We start from the raw sequence: 16,880 nt of genomic DNA, 5'->3' as shown, positions 1-16,880 counted from the left end.
ATTCAGGCTCCGAATAGCAGATTGCGGTTTCAAGACTCCCCTATCTGGCATAGTAGGAATCCTCTGCCATCAACTGCCAATGCCTCTTCTCTGAATTGTTTGCTCGGAAAGCATATTTAGGTTTCACTTTCTCCTGTTTGTGTCACTCCTGGCCCTCTGTGTCTAACCCAAATGGTGTTTCTTCTGGAACTCTGAAAGGATTCAGTGAATGGTATTTTCGCTTCCTAGGTAGCACACACTTCCCTGGAATGAGCTATAAGAGCCACCACTGACTTAACCACCTCCATGATGCTTTTTCGGGCATATTTGCAAAGAAAAACATCTTGCCCAGGTAACAGTTAAGCATCCATAATATACGGAGCACAGTACTGGACCCTCTGGGAATGCGCCAGGGAGCCTGCCATGGTTCTGAACCGCAGAGCAGTTTGAGAATTCCCACCAAGTGGCTTGAGAGCAAGCGGCGTCAGCTGTGAAGCCGCTACATTAGTGGTGGTGTAACAGTCCTGTTAAGCCGAACTGGCGGTGCTGGGGAGCTGAGCGAAGCTCCCCGATGAGGTTAAGCCGCAGTGACTTGGCGGATGCGAGTGAGGGGTCTGGGATTTTGGAGGCCGGCAGGTGTGGGCTTGTAGTGTGGCAGAGGTGTGGAGCCGGTGTTCCTTCGCGAACACTGCAGTTGCCTTTGTCGCTTCCCCATTTCCCTCTCCCGCTTCAACTCACTCCCCTCACTTCTGCCCCTCGTGTGAAACATGTATTAATTATCCTGTGCGTGAAACCTGCTAGTCTTCATTTTTATAGTCATTTCTCCTGTCACTGGTGTCCTGACAGCCATATCCATTGACTTCCCTTCAGTCCTCGTCTTGACCAACCTGCCCGCACACATACTCTTAAAACAAAAACAAACCTCTGCTCCGACCTGACTTCCTTCTTGGTATTTCTTCTGCTACCACTTAAATGCTGGTGCTCCTCCGAGCAATGCCTTTGCCTTCTTCTTACTCGTGTGATCTTGGTGATCTCCCCGACCCTGTGACTTCAGCTGCCATTTCTGCGGTGAGGTCTTCAAAGTGGGCAAGACTTCCTGGACTCCTCCCCGGAGCTCTAGACCATGGAGTCAGGTGACACTAGACACCACCGTCTGGAAGGCCTCACGCAGGCTCAAACGAAAGCCATCCAGAGGAGCTCCTCTTACCTCCGTTGTTTATTTTTGAGAGTGAGTGTGCACACACGCCCAGAGGAGGGAGAGGGAATCCCAAGCAGGCTCTGCACTGTCAGCTCAGAGCCTGACGTGGGGGCTTGGAGCTCATAAACTGTGAAATCAGGATCTGGGCCAAAATCAGGAGCCAGACCCTGAACCATCCATCTGAGGCACCCAGGCGCCCCTCCGCAGGAAACTTCTTACACCGCGCCCATCAGGAAACATGCACAACTCTGGATGCAGCCATCCATCCTAGCAGAGTCTTCGTGATTTCTTACTGAATGTGCTGCAGTGGCCTCTTAGCTGACCTTTGTCCCTGGTCCTTCCCCTTTCAAGCCCACTGCCCTCTCTGCTGCCAAAGAAATTCTTTCAAATTTCAAGTCTGATCATGTCATTCTCCTACATAAAACCCTTTAGGGCTCCTAATAGTTCTTATAAATGAGACCAGACATCTTTGTCTGAGGCAGAAAGAGTCCTGCCTTACTCTGGCTTCATCCCTGCATCACCCCATCTTCCCTATTATCAATTCACCTTCGCTCATATGGTTGAGTTGGCCTGGACTGCCTCCCCTCTGCACATTCATGGATCCAAAACGACGATTTTCATTCTTCACGCTTTGGTTCACGTGTCACTTCTAGAATCCTCTCGTGAAGTCTCCTCATGGTAAATACTGGCTACTCCATCCTTCTGGGTTTCCTGAGCGACCTGGACTGCTCATAGAGGTTTTCCCCACACAATTATAAAACCCCCTTGAAGAGTGTCTCCAGATCATCGTGTCCCTGTTGTCCTGCAGTGCTTGGCACAGAATATACCCAACAGGCCACGTCTTCAGAGCATGTTCTTAACCTCTGTGCCAATGAAGGCAGACCTGCTAGGGAGGTGCTGGCTTTAGCCCCACTTTTAGTTTTACCACCAGTAAGCTCCCAGGCTAAGTGAGCTGAGGAAATTCTAAGTAGACACCGGACTAGAGTAAGGCCAAACCACAGAGACCAAAGGAGAAACCAGAAGCCCTACAGCAGTGCTTCCAGGGGACCTTTCATTCCTGCCATGGTTCCTCACTTGCTTTAAACCAGAACCAGAACAGAAAAGTCGGTGAGTTCTCTCGCCTTTCAAACTTACATTTGGCTTTGTGGGGGGTCCTACTTGGTTGGATTTGAGGATTCAGGAGGTCTTGAATTCCAGTTAACCAGGGACTCAAGAAGGCAGACTATTAGGGTTCTGGAAACCTCAGAGATACAAAGAAATAGGGTGGGAAAGGCACACACAGGCTCAAAGTGACCCTACAGCCCCACAGGAAAGGAAGAGGCTCTGTTCTGGGCAGTCAAGGTGCTACTTCTTTCAGTCCCTTTAATATCTTGACTTCCAACTTTATTTTCTGCTAAAAAACAACATGAACACAAATGATAATATTTTATTATAGAAAAAGCATCCCAAATACAGGATTTCGTAAACACTGGTAGGTGAACAAGTGCAACTTTCAAAGTAAATACAAAGTAAAGAGGTAAAACCTATAAGCATCTTGCCTTTAAGAGAAAACGTACTGTTCTTCCACAGAGGTGATCCCACCCACAGCACGAATGTGGCTCCGTCTCTACCAGTGAAGGCATCAGGTTCCCTTTCTGAACTCTTATGCCCATTTTAACAATCTCAAAATAATGGCAAGAAGTGGCATTGAATAAATTACTAAACTCCCTTGATTCTTAACTTTCTATTGACTTGATAGAAAAAAAAAAAAGACTCCATATCACACTTTGACAATTTGAGTTAAAAAAAAGCCTGTGCTCTGATTGTTTTCTGCAAATACATCCATCCTTCCTGGGCTTATTCCACAGTATTTTCATAGATTTGTATACATTAGATATCACATTGGTTTCTTGGAATTTAGCTTAAAATAATATTGGCTGTCACAAATTGTGCAGTCAGTCTAGCTACTTTCTAGCTTCCTTACCATTTTTGCTGTCATTTTTTCTGATACTTTCCCTCCACTTTGGAGAAACCGTTAAGTAATCTCACCAGACACATGTTAACACTCTTTGCCCACTCTCCAGCTCAATGCCAAATGTTTCCTAGTTAACGATACATGAGAATGATGCATTAACAAACTCAGATTCTAAACCTCAAATTCAGGTTTATCTCGGCTTGCTGAGATACCTCTGAGTAAGACAGTCTGAGCAAAACCATCTTATTTTGAAGATGGTTCTGTATAAACAGCCTGGCTTACTTATTTAGGCACTTAGAAAAAGAAAAAAAACAAAACACCAAACCTGAGTTCCACCTTTATTAGAAATACCTCTTACCCAGCTGGCCATTAACGGACTCTGAAGGGAATGACGGCAACCCAGCCACTGTCCCCCTGGGGACTGCATGGTCCTGCCGTTATGGAATGTCCTGGCCCCAGGAACAAGCAGCTATGGCTAAGGGGAGCCACCAAACTACAGTGATGCTGAGTTCCAGACTGGGAGGGTGGGGGTGCAGAAGAAACCTTCCTCTCCACAAGAAGGGACCTGTGAGCCCCACTTTTCCCTTTGTCACCATCATCTAGGGACACTGGCAGATTTGCCTATACAGGTTTCTAGCTCACTCACCCTATGGGTTGGGGCCAAATGCACATGAACCCACTCTGGGGAGGAAAAAAGAACTACTCCTTGAAAGCCTGAGGAAACTAATCATTTACATAGAACAAAGTGTTATTAAGTACGTGCCATACTTTCATACCTGGCTTTTTACCTAAGCAAGAACTAAAGAGTTTTAGAGTATTAGCTGCGGCATGTTTATACTTAAATGTTAATACGTAAGATGTACAACAGAAGTTATACTTACCAGACCACACGGTTAATTCTAACTTCCTCTGTGATGGCACGGAAGTCAACTGATAAGCATAAAGCACCATTAAACAATTATCTGGGCTGGTCAGTTAGTGGGTATGAGTGTAGGGCTGGTAAGGTTAAAGCCAAACCTGACAAATGAGTCCATGAGTTTCACAGACCTAAAAGTAACCTCTGGCTACAAAAAACACTAATCCTAAACTTTAACCCTTGCCATCAGCCTTACAAACTGGATGCCAGTGGTAGTCAGAAGAACTCTGTAGGTGGGAGATGGCTCAGTTTGACCCCTTACTTCTACTTCTTTACGAGTAATGAACAGAGCATTGATTTCCACTGTGCTGCTGGTCACATGCACAAGACAACACACTTCTTAAGAACATTCTTGTTCTTCAAGCCTGGAAAGAGCAGCTTTTGACATCCATCTGACTTTACTTTTGGAGGACTAGGACTAGGGCAGTCATAAAATGGAATCCACTGGGGCACCTGGGTGGCTCAGTAGGTTGAGCATCCGACTTCGGCTCAGGTCATGATCTCACAGATTGTGAGTTCGAGCCCCATGTCAGGCTCTGTGCTGACAGCTCAGAGCCTGGAGCCTGCTTCAGATTCTGTGTCTCCCTCTCTCTCTGCCCCAACAACTTGCATTCTGTCTCTGTCTCTCTCAAAAAAATAAACAGTAAAAAAAAAAAAAAAAAAAGGAATCCACTAACTTGTCCTATGGTATCTTATGGGAATGGAATTTAAGAAAACTAGTCACATTATCTTAAAGATGTTAAGGAAACTATGTACCTCTTTGAAATTTGTGATGAGTAAAGGTTCTGGGCAGGTGATAAGAAGACCGCCTTTACCACAAAATGACAAATTATCCCCAGACACTTAACATCTGGCTCTAGACTTGAAATTTAGCTCTGCTAATAGCCATGGGGACATGAGGGAAAATGGTTTAGTACTTGGGGGGAGTGATCTCGGTTGTCCTACACCAATGCATTATTAACACAAGAGTCGACAGATCAAACAAAATTACTAGGTGTAATACCCCTTCAACTCATCCTTCCTTTGGGGATGACAGTAGTACGGTTTTTTTACGCAGTGTGAGCTGTGTAACTGGCTACTTCAAAAACAAATATCCTGATATCCAAAAGAATTCCACAGTATGAAAAGAACATACAAAGAAAAATCCTGCGTTGGGACAAAGCCTGTGAGGTGATGTTTCCGCACTCAGCTTCACCCCAAATGTCCCCTTCCCTGGAGCTTTTAGAAGTCTTTCTGTTGAGAAACCAAGCACTTGTGAGAAATTTCTGCTCATCTCTTGAAAACCTTTAAACCGTATCGACTGAGGTTTCCCAGCCACACCCATAGCAACGTGCTGCCCTAGGGTGAAGACCTAAAGGCTTCACACCAGATTCCGAGACAGGATGATCAAAGTGGCCTGATTTGGAGAGGTTCTTGTACTTGAGTTGTGAATTTCATTCCAAATGATCATTCCAAGTAACTGATTTGTGTAGGCTCAAAAACCTTGAGCCTAAAAAGATTTCATAAACACTGTTCCGCTATTACTAGAGTTCCTGTCAAAGAATCTGTATGGTTTTGAATTATTCGTCGCACTAATGAAAAACAAAGCTGAATTTAAACTCTTTAAGAAATTTCCTTTTGGACATTTTGATGACAGCCTAGGTCTTCCGGATGCAATCTGGGCACAGAGGCCACCAGGAATGGCATCTTCATTAAATCCTGAATAAGACTCCCATCAGTACCTGGTTGTGGAAGCCAGAGATTGTCTCTTTTTAAAGTCTGGTCCCTTTGCTGCTCAGTAATTCATTTCGCCTGGTATAAAACAAACAAAACAAAAGCCAAGAACAAAGTGTAAAGGATGAGGACTGCTTTGATGAAGAGGAGGCAACAGGAGTCTTGACTTCCTTTCCTGCTTTTTGCAGTTATGCAAAGACTGAATAAACAGCACCAGACCCCAAATTTTCAAGTTACCAGGGCCACTGCCAAGCTGGTAGCTTATTTACCAGTGAGTGCCTTTCATCCCCTGCCGGAGGCACAGATTTCTCAGTAATGAAAAGGACACAGGTTATTTGTGGGAGAAAGGGAGAGGATGGAGAAGCATGTCTCCTATTCAGGGTGAGACAAACCATGGGAGGACTGGCTGTGGACATTCTGGACAGAGAAGTGCTCCGAAGAGGGGTAGGTCCACAGCTGGCCCTAGTCTTGAAAGTCATTAGAAGCCATCTGAGAAAGTGGGGCATTCAGCCGGTCAAGTTCATCCACTTGGGGTGGGTGGTGCATTAATATCTCCTGGTCCTCTAAGACATCTTCTCCAGCAGCCACCAGATTAGTGAGGGATTTGCTTCGGACACACTGGAAATCCACGTGGCGACTCTTCCCTTCTTCCTTTTCCCATGACATCTGGATAAAGGGGCGCTGCACATAATTATAGATTACTTCAGATCGGCCACCAGGTCTTCTCTTAATTTTTTCTTTACAGGTAGGATAACCTGAAATAAAGCAAAAGGCCATTCCCATGACTCCAGCAAATTGCTCACTCCAGCTTCCATACTTTCCCTTCCCTAACCACATCAATTGTCTCCCAAATTCAAAGACTGTGCATGAAAACTACTGGGGAAATGACCCCTGACCATGCTCTGCCACTCCCAGTCACCTACACGCGCACTTCCCATCTATCCGGGTGAATAGGTCTTATCCCTTAGAAAGGAAGTAACAAAAATTCTATCCCTTCTAATGGCAGGGTACATAATTTCAGAAGCTGTTAGTTCCTGGAAGCAATACCAGAGAAGTCTTGGTAGGCCATGGCTAACTCCAGTCCTCTAATTCTACTGCGTAGAGAACACGCTGTAAGAGAAGCAGTTAAGAAGGTGTGTAATGTGTAGCCTCAAGAAAAAAACAGGAATGTTGCCTAAAAAATCTGAAAGGCTACCACATGGAAATGGGAGAAATCTTACTCAAAGTAGCTTCAGAGGCTAGAACTAGAAAGAAGAAGACAGAGGAAGTGATCTACTAGAAAAATATTCTAATGGTAGAACAGTGGATGGGCTTCTCTGGGAAAGGGAGTAATCCTTATCACCTTGTTCCGGGAGTTTCCAGTTACCAAAGAATGACACAGTGGAAAGAGATTTAACAGATCTCAAAAATCTCTTCCAACTTGAAATTCCAACCTAAGTCAGACACAGTGAAGATCTGATGGGCTCTGTGGGCAAGACTGAGACAGCGAGATTAAAAAAACACTCGTGGAGGTGTGACCAGAATAGCTTCAGCATTCTCTAAGAATCAGTGTCTAAGACCCCTCCATGAGACCACAGGTTGGGAGTCATTGCTCAAGATCATTTAAAGCAGTTCTATCAACACATACAGACATTCCTCCAAGGTATGTGGTGGAAAAAATTAAAATTTTGAGTCTCCAAGCTATAGTTTTCAGAAGGACCCTTCCAGATCCCAAAAAGATCCTCACCAAGACCTGGAGGAATGGCCCTCGCACTTGGTGAGCCCACCAGTGTCCTTAGTCCTCACTGCTCTTTGTCCCAAACAGTTAAGTTGGAACTTCTTCCTGCAGCTGTTTTAAAGCATTTACAACTAGATACGACATGAAAAGGAAACGTAAGGGCAAACAAAAAAACAGGAATCCTTCAAAGGGGTAGGAATGTGGTTTTCATATGTGCCTATTCTCTAGGTCCTCTGGAAGCTGAGTTTTAAGGACCTAAGCTGTGCCCATAGATACAACCTGCTCCATAAGCCAAGCAAGCTGTATACTAACTGGGATGTTTATTACCTTCAATTCCAATGCGAATGTTTTTCAGGCCCCGCTCCTTTAACACTGTTTTAGCGACATCACGATTCTCAATATATTTGAAGAATCTATAGAGCTTGGAGCTATAAAGAACTGGAAAAAAGAAAAACTGGGTTAGTCACGGAGTGAAGACTTCCAAAAGAGGAGGGAGATGAGCTAAGAGAATCAGACTAATGAAAGATATATCTGACACTGACGCCAAAAAAAAAAAAAAAGAAAAGAAAAAAAAATCCAGTTGGATCACAGATTAAATGTTAAGTAATAGATCAAACGTAAGAAAGAAACCACGTGAGAAATTTTTATAGTCTCAGGGTGTGGAAGACCTTTCTGGGTACGGCATAAAAGCCAGAAGCCACAAAATAAAAACTGATATATTCAACTACATAAAAAAACCCAAAACATTGCTGTGTAGCCAAATCACCATTAACACAACTAAAAAGACAACCAACTGGGAAAACTATCTGCAACTCTTATTACAAAGGGCTGATTTCCTTAATATATAAAGAGTGGTCACAGAGCTTTCACAAATCACTAAGTAAAAGACTAACAATCCATTCTGTAATGGGCAAAAGGCACAAATAAAGTTACAGAAGAGGAAATTAAAATGGCTCTTAAAAACGAAAAGATGTTGAGTCTTGATCATGAAATGAGAAATGCAGATTGAAACATTCAAATGAGAGGCTATTTTTACCTATCAGAGTGGCAAAGATGAAAGTTTAATTAAAACGCTGTTTTGTTGAGGGTGTGGGAAACAAACCTGTCATATGTTGTTTTGAGATGGTTTAACCTTTGTGGAGGAAACTTTGGCAGCATCTACCAAAATTCTAAAGGAACAAAGCTTTGGCACAGAAATTCCATTTCTAGGAAACTTTTTTTAATAAAGATTTTATTTTTTTAAGTAATCCCTATACCCCAACATGGGGCTTGAACTCACAACTCTGAGATGAGGGGGTTGCAGGCTCTACTAACTGAGCCAGCCGGGTGCCCCTTTAGGAATATCATTCCATAGAGATATATGTGTGTGAAAAGACTATGTTTAAAAGGATATTTATTGCAGCATCATTTATAATTTCTAGCTTAAATCAACAACACAGCTAGTTAAATCAATTATGGCACAGCCACGCAGTAGAATACCATACAGCCATAAAAAAAGATCATGGAAGGTTTTTATGTTAAGACATGGTACTGGACAGTCTGTAGAATAGGGTATTATTTGAAAAAAAAAAAGGAAAAATCATGTATGTAATTGGTCGTGCAGTGAATACACCTGGGAAGGTATAAAAGAAACTGAGAAAGAAAACTGGGTAGATGAGGCAGGGATGGGATCAAGACTTTTCAATGTATAACCTTTTGTACTTTCTGAACTGTTACCAATTCAAAAGGATTTGGGCGCCTGGGTGGCTCAGTCAGTTAAGCATCCGACTTTGGCTCAAGTCATGATCTCGTGGTTTGTGAGTTTCAGCCCCCGTGTGGGGCTCTGTGCTGACAGCTCAGAGCCTGGAGCCTGCTTCAGATTCTGTGTCTCCTTATCTCTCTCTGTCCCTCCCCTGCTCATGCTCTCTCTCAAAAACAAACGTTAAAAAAAAATTTTTTTAAAGGGTTTAAAAATGACACAAATGGAGAGAAGAATGACACCACCAATTAATGGCCTCGGTATCGCCACCACACTGCCACGGTATCAGACATCGGGGGCAGGAGTGGGAGGAATAACAGTGTCATATAAGCCGCATAAAAGTTAGATGTGCATCACTAGACTGCACCAGGTGAGTGTGCTCACTGCCAGCTTAACAGTGACAGTCATGCTGGTTACAGGATGCAGCTGTTACTCTGGGCAGCATGTTTCCCGCTGAAACCATCTACACCGTGCAGGGGGCTCCTACTTTGGGAATATTCCTCCCCCATGGGAGGGGGGTGGTCTTCATCCCAGTCCACAGAATCCTCATCCGTCAGCACGACGATGTGGCACTCTCGCTCCCCTTTCTTGGCACAGCCCACCATGATGGGCAAGATCAACTCTTCGAGGTAGTGGTCAAACTGCTTGTGAGCACCATCATTAGACAGTTCATGCAGTAAAGCGCCTGGGGAGAGAAAATGCAGGTGAACGTCCTATCTGCCCAAGCGCAGAGATTACCGGAGTGAAAAAGACTATGAGGTAATGGCTGTTGTCACTGATAAGTTCCGGAGAGGTGGCCCATTTTAAAGGCAGAAATTGTTTCTTGCTCTGAAGTGCTAATTAAGCTGATTTTGTTAAATGTTTCACATTCCATTACTCTTTAACTTTCTCATGCTTAATAATCCCTGAGCACTCTGAACAAGTGCGGTTTTATTAGCTGTACAAGGTCAGACCATAAACATTAATTCTACAAGAGATACAACTGCTGTCTGGGGATGACTGTAGTACCTCTTCTCAAGATGCTCTAGACCCCAATTTCATGGAGTTACAGTACCACAGAAGAGGAATAATCTAAGTTTAATGACACCAAGGGACTTGCTCTAACTGTGTGCTAAACTCAGTAGGGAAACCACAAGTCTAGAGAACTTCATGGAGTATGCAGGGAAATGTATCATGAACCTCAAAGAATAGTTTTTAAAATAACTTCAGAAAGGCTAGGAGATGATAAGAAAATGGCATTTGCAGTCAATCAGTTCTAATCCCACCTTTAATGCTTAGAGCTTTGAACATGCTAATTTCTCAGTCTTCTCATTTGTTACATGGGGTTATCGCCTGGCTTTCAGGGCTAACTGTTGTAAGAATTAAGCAAGTTCACAGCTATAAAGCTGTTAGTAAACGATAACAATAATAAAAATAGGGCAACTGGGTGGCTCAGTTGGTTAAGCATCTGACTCTTGATTTCAGCTCAGGTCATGATCTCATGGTCCATGAGATCAAGCCCTGAGTCCAGCCCTGCTTGGGATTCTTTCTTTCTCCCCCTCTCTCTGCCGCTCCCTCACTTGCTCTCTGTCTCAAAATAAACAAACATTAAGGGGCACCTGGATGGCTCAGTGGGTTAAAGCATATGACTTCGGCTCAGGTCATGATCTCACGGTCTGTGAGTTCGAACCCCTCATCGGGCTCTGTGCTGACAGGTCAGAGCCTGGAACCCGCTTTGGATTCTGTGTCTCCCCCCTCTTTCTCTTCCTCCCCCTGCTTATGTTCTCTCTCTCAAAAGTAAGTAAAAAACATTAAAAGAAACTTTAAAAATTAAAAAAAAATAATGATAAAAATAATTCTAAGAAGAACCCAGCCAATTTATGCTATTTGACTTTATGAGGGAAGGCTCACTCATGTCCAAGAATCAGTATCCTTATTTATTAAAGAACTGAGACACCAGGTGCTTGGAGGGGAAGCAATTAGCTTGGTGACTCACTTGACAAGCTAGATTTAGAACCGAACACATGTTCTCTTTTGTTTACTTCCTCACAGTGCTTTGAAGCATGAGAGAGGGAATGGGTTAGTATCACAGTACCTGCCTCCCCAGATGATTTTCAATTTAGGCTTGAAACTCTAGTAACAAAAAGTTACCAGTCAATTTCAAGCAAACTCAAAGTTCAGTGGCTCAAATGCAGCTGGGAGTGCTCCTGTACTCACTCAGATCTTGACATCGGATAGTGTTGAAGTCAAAGTTTATGCAGAGATAATCACATGTATCTCTAAGGTCTGGAATAGAGATGCCATCCGGACAATTAATGATACCAGTTTTGTAATAATCCTGTAAACAGATTAAAAATAAGAAATGAAGGCGAAGAACAAGACGAAAACTTACTTCCTCAACCCCCTATTCATTCCTGGTTCTGTTAAACTGATAGGATACTAGAACTACCACCAAGCTGGATGACTTATCAGATGGCCAAGTGGCTCCTGGCTCTCCTGGCATGTTTAATCCCAACTTGATACCTGACAGGCAAGAAGTACTTAAAAGTTACCACAATAGAAAATAAAGAGGGAAGGGCAGTAATGGAACTACAGACCGAAAGTCAGTTAACAATCTGATGGAGACCTCAAGTTTTCTGACTTGAGTCTGTGCCTGCCCCTGGAGAAGAGGAGGTAACAGAAAGGCTCCTACACACCAGCACGGTTCGAAATACGGTTGCACTGATTCCTTCAGCAATCTCATACTCTCCCTTCTCATTGGGCCGAGTGAAGTTGTACTCTCTTCCTGGTCCAAACATTCTGAAAGATACCAGGCAACAATGTTACCTTCTGCAGTCCAGCTGGATTCTTCACAGATGAGGCTGACCCCTTGACACCTCATTCAGTAAGACTCCACTCCATGTTCCCATAGTTTAAGAACTCATAAATTAAAAACACAGTGGTGGGATCCAACCCCTATTAAGAAGCTCCCTCCAGACAGAAAAGGTGGCAGCAATTGCTGTCAGCATTTGAGCAAAGGAGAAATGAAGCAGCAAGTCCTCCAGGTTCACCTGTGGTGCTTCTGGGACAGCAAATCAAGTTGGAAAATCTCTGGAGTGTGTGAGGGTTGCCTCTCAAGCCCTCCCCACCACCGAGGAACCCACCTATAAACTGGCAGCTCAAGAAGACAGGGGGTCTCACGCTCCTGACCCTTCCTGTTCTTTTCCTCTCTCAATTAGCATTATCTAGTATGCCACTCCTCAGTATTTCTGAGTTTTGCTGTTCAGACATCTAATGTGATAGATGAATCCAGAGCGCTAGGTATAGATGTTAACGTTCTCCCTTTCCTGATACGTTTTTTTAATGCTGGAGTTCTGGGGGAAATGCCCCTCTTCAATCTGAGGAGTAGCTCTAAAGATGGGAACTTCAGGTCAACTAAGGCAGGGATGGTAGATACTAGGCTCATCAGTGGTTTGACATAGTTCAGAGGGGTCTGCTCTGTGCATGAACTCAGAAGTCATGAGGGCACAGGGAGATCTTCCTTTTTCTTACTCTTTTCCCATCCTTCCTCCCTCCAGTAAAACTGGCCTCATGACTTCCACCACTCCCACTGTACATCTGAGTTATGGAATGGGAAACCAGAGTGAGGGACAAGGCAGGCAGTCAGGATCTTCAGCCAGCCCGATTTAAGTTTCCAGTTGGGCCTCACTGCCACTTCCTTCCTGAATCTGCTGGGAACCCCTATGTTCAACGTTCAGAACTGTTATCCGCCACCCTAAATTGGCTGCTTTTCAAAGGTCTGAAAAAGACTCCAAATAACATGCTTTTCAAACCACTAAACCATACAGAAGAAATCCATCTTGATAAGTATCTTCAAAGAATGCTGACATTTTTCTGGAACATTCTGGCTGAAGTTTAGCCAAGACAGCTATGAATCAAAATAGTCAACATGCCATGTAATCCACCCCCCCTCCCTGCCCCCCAAGTATCATCAGCGGAACCTAAACTCAGAGTTCTCTGTCTGGTAGTGACATGGATTAATGTTAATCCATTCGCAATCTCTCAGCCTGTCCCCCTTGTGACTACTGGCCCACACCTGTAAGCTCACTGCCTAGGCTTATGCACACTGTATATAACCTCAGGACAGAGCAAACCCAAGTAACTCTCAGAACAGATAACTTCAGCTGACTCAGCTGATGAACCACCCAGATAAAGAATCAGACTCTCTTGTCATGGGACAACTCATTCCTAGATTCAAAGGGCGTCACCCAAGAGTCTATTAATCTATTACCCAGAAAATGCTTGCTTGCTTCTCTTGATCACTGTTTTCAGAGGCAATCTACCTCAAAGAGCAGCCTGTGTTGAGGCTAATGCTGACTTTGAAGCGGGGGAGGGGGGTGCAATAGTGTAGTGATACCAAGACTGAGGACAGGAAGTCAAGTCTGATAAACTATAGGGCCAATTTGGAAAATGTTTTAATGTCCTAGTTTAGTCTTAATTCAGATGTCTGAGAAATATACAAGTTTGATTCTGGTTAAAAATGGTTCATCATGAATCTCTATGTATATCTTCAAATATAAATATATTTGAATAGCTGGATTCCATTTAGCCTAAAACTCAACAAATGAGTATGGTCCATTTTGATTTCTAAATCAAAGTCCTGAGTGAGGTTAGATCTTTAAATAAGATCTACTTTGAAGTAGATAAAAACCCTCAAAAGCCAAGTGTTTGTGTGTACACATACAAGTTATTGTTTTTACTCCTATCCCAATCTGCTCTTCCTCATGTTAAGGTCTGTGGTTGGCCAGAAAGAGAATCTCCTCACTCCCAGCCCAGGCTCCAAGAATACTTTCTGGACAGTGCTCCTCCTTGGCAGGCTCTTTCCATTTCCTAAACTCTAACCCTAAAATGCTGGAGGCAGGAGATGGTAAGACTACAGTCTAAAAGCAGCACAGAGGGTGGAACATGAAGAAAAGAGAGCTCAATCACGAAACAACGAAAGAGCCAGATATAAAGATTTGGCTTTGGAAAACTTGAATAGTGATGGAGACATTAGAAAATGACAGCATAATCCTCCTGCCAAGCATAATGGGCAATGGATCGCAGGTGAAATGCTCTTTAGTAAAATGCCTTTGTTCTTACGTCATGTGGAACCCATGTCTAATTCTATCTTTTATTAAAAGGCAAAAGAAGGGGCGCCTGGGTGGCGCAGTCGGTTAAGCGTCCGACTTCAGCCAGGTCACGATCTCGCGGTCCGGGAGTTCGAGCCCCGCGTCGGGCTCTGGGCTGATGGCTCAGAGCCTGGAGCCTGTTTCCGATTCTGTGTCTCCCTCTCTCTCTGCCCCTCCCCCGTTCATGCTCTGTCTCTCTCTGTCCCAAAAATAAATAAACGTTGAAAAAAAAAATTAAAAAAAAAAAAAAAGGCAAAAGAAAAAAAACCCAACAACTTAGATCTCACCTTAACTCTAGATCTTTGATTGACATGGAACTCAGAGAAGATTATTGCTTTTGTGAGGTATACAAACTATGGGGTAATAGAAATCAGGTCTCTGACTTCTGCTTTAGAGTGAGTTTACTGAGGACTAAGGAATGCTACTCAGCAGATTATTTTCCACAGTTCTGACTCCTCAGGTAGTTGTGGGGGCTCATTTTACTATACTGGCTTTGTAAAGAAATTAAGTACATCCCCCAAATCATCAACAGATATAAGGCGTTTTACAAGCTTGCCCTCCCTGTCTCATAAAAGTATGAAGGTAGAAAAATAAGTAATCAGTGCCTCTTTTCCTCATTCTAGTGCAAGATAAACAGCAGGTATTTCTATTCATAGAGAACAGAGTGGATCTGGAAGGAAATTATCATCAATTACCTTCCCAACATGGTATCCGGATGAGCAGTGAAAATTTGTGGATTCACAACAAAACGTGTGCCATCTACAAGAAGTGTCACTTTCTCTGGCGCCTGGGAATGAACGTTACTGCCAAAGCCCACAGTGCTGTTTCCAAATCGTTCTGGAGCCATAAAGGGTTCATGGTTCCGTTTATTCCCATTTTGGAAGCAGGAGCCTTTGATGTCTTCGGGAAGTGGCATTATGTGAGGGAACTGGAGATTTGCTGGCTGAGAGGCATAGTCAAGTGAAAGGTCTAAAAGATCATACAAACAAACCAAAATAACATGACAGCAAAAAGGCTTGGGGGGGAAATAAAACTGCTCTTCTTTAAAAAACCAATTTACCCCCCACCCCCCCATTTTTAGGTGTTCACAAGCAAAAAATTCTTGCCTCGAACAAATCAAAGAAAAATAAACTAGAAACTCATATTGGATCACCCTGAGCTTTTCTCCAGGTTTGTATGTTGGGGAGGAGAGAATGAAGGCAATAATGCCCATTTTATAATAAAATGGTTAAAATTTTTTAAAGTAAACTATGTGCATGGCTTTAAAAAATTTAAACACTCAAGAATTTCTGTGGACAACCAGCAAGGCCCTGCCACACTCCGTGCCCTCCCCTGTCTTGTTTCACAGAGGCAATCACTTTTTACTTCCGTTTCCACTTCTAGTTCTAAATAATACTCTTATATTTCCTGTTTTTTCTTTTCTTTTCTTTTTTTTTTTTTTTAAGGAAACTGCTGCCTCTGTGTACAGGAACTATTTCATTTTCCACATTCAAAAATTTCTCAATGTTTCTAAATTTTACTTCCCAGAAGGGATGATAGTCTCTAATTGTCTAATGCATTACTTTTGCTAGAAATTCACATAAAAATGCATTTTCAGGGGCGCCTGGGTGGCGCAGTCGGTTAAGCGTCCGACTTCAGCCAGGTCACGATCTCGCGGTCTGTGAGTTCGAGCCCCGCGTCAGGCTCTGGGCTGATGGCTCAGAGCCTGGAGCCTGTTTCCGATTCTGTGTCTCCTTCTCTCTCTGCCCCTCCCCCATTCATGCTCTGTCTCTCTCTGTCCCAAAAATAAATAAACGTTGAAAAAAAAAATTAAAAAAAAAAAATGCATTTTCACTATGCATAGAAGAATCCTAACATTGCCAACACCATTTTTTGTAAAGGCAAGTCTTGCCCTCAGCAGAAAGGTTCCACTGCAAGTGGCCTTGGGTTAGGATTCATTCCCAGAACCTCAGTTTTCTATCCTAGGGTCACCAAAGAGTCATGTTAAGTAATTTATTTGATTTTCCAAACCTTGTTCATTTCTGTAAAATGAAAATAATGTTCACGCCACCTCCCTCACAGGATTATTTTATCAACTGAAATAAAGTATGTGAGAGCACTTCAAAGTGTGTTAATACTGTATCATGCAAAAAAGGCTTAAAACTAAATGCTGTAGCTGAAATCTGGATGTACACAGAAGACAATCAGGGGAAAGTATTTATAAAGGATTACCATAGGATTCTTTTAAATTGGCAGTTCTCCTAATATATTTTAAGTTAAAAAAAAGTTTTTTAAGGAAAAAATTCAAACATACCAAAGCACAGAGTTAACAATATGCATATCCTGACACCTAGATTTGACAAACTTAATTAACACTTTTCTACATTTTCTTCAAATCTTTTTTCCCCCCAAATCTCCCATTCCTCATGTACTTTAAGTTTGTACACAATAATTCATGAACATGATTACTGCCCATGACCTCTGGGAAATGAGTCTGACTTTGGGCACTTAGATAACCAAATAAATTGTGACCTAGAGAACACTCACTCCCCCCACC

General features: G+C 43.1%; 1 protein-coding gene across 4 annotated transcripts in view; it reads right to left on the bottom strand.

The window, feature by feature from the left end:
- Nucleotides 1-2,583: 2,583 nt before the first annotated feature.
- The window catches only part of KCTD20 (potassium channel tetramerization domain containing 20), a 38,189-nt gene continuing 23,892 nt past the window's right edge, over nucleotides 2,584-16,880 (bottom strand). For 2 of the 4 annotated variants that reach the window (XM_030315377.2, XM_030315376.2), the window contains 6 exons: nucleotides 15,040-15,313; nucleotides 11,891-11,993; nucleotides 11,412-11,532; nucleotides 9,703-9,900; nucleotides 7,805-7,915; nucleotides 2,584-6,515 (listed from right to left, as the gene is read on the bottom strand). In XM_030315377.2, the coding sequence (XP_030171237.1) occupies nucleotides 6,223-6,515; nucleotides 7,805-7,915; nucleotides 9,703-9,900; nucleotides 11,412-11,532; nucleotides 11,891-11,993; nucleotides 15,040-15,313 (1,100 nt within the window). In that variant the 3' untranslated portion in view covers nucleotides 2,584-6,222. The remainder of the gene's footprint in view (nucleotides 6,516-7,804; nucleotides 7,916-9,702; nucleotides 9,901-11,411; nucleotides 11,533-11,890; nucleotides 11,994-15,039; nucleotides 15,314-16,880) is intronic. The other 2 variants (XM_030315378.2, XM_030315379.2) reach the window with 2 other exon arrangements.

The sequence above is a fragment of the Lynx canadensis genome, chromosome B2, assembly GCF_007474595.2.
Source record: "Lynx canadensis isolate LIC74 chromosome B2, mLynCan4.pri.v2, whole genome shotgun sequence".
Lineage (NCBI taxonomy): Eukaryota > Metazoa > Chordata > Mammalia > Carnivora > Felidae > Lynx > Lynx canadensis.
Note: the sequence above shows the minus strand (reverse complement) of the source record. Positions and strands in the feature narration are given on the sequence as shown.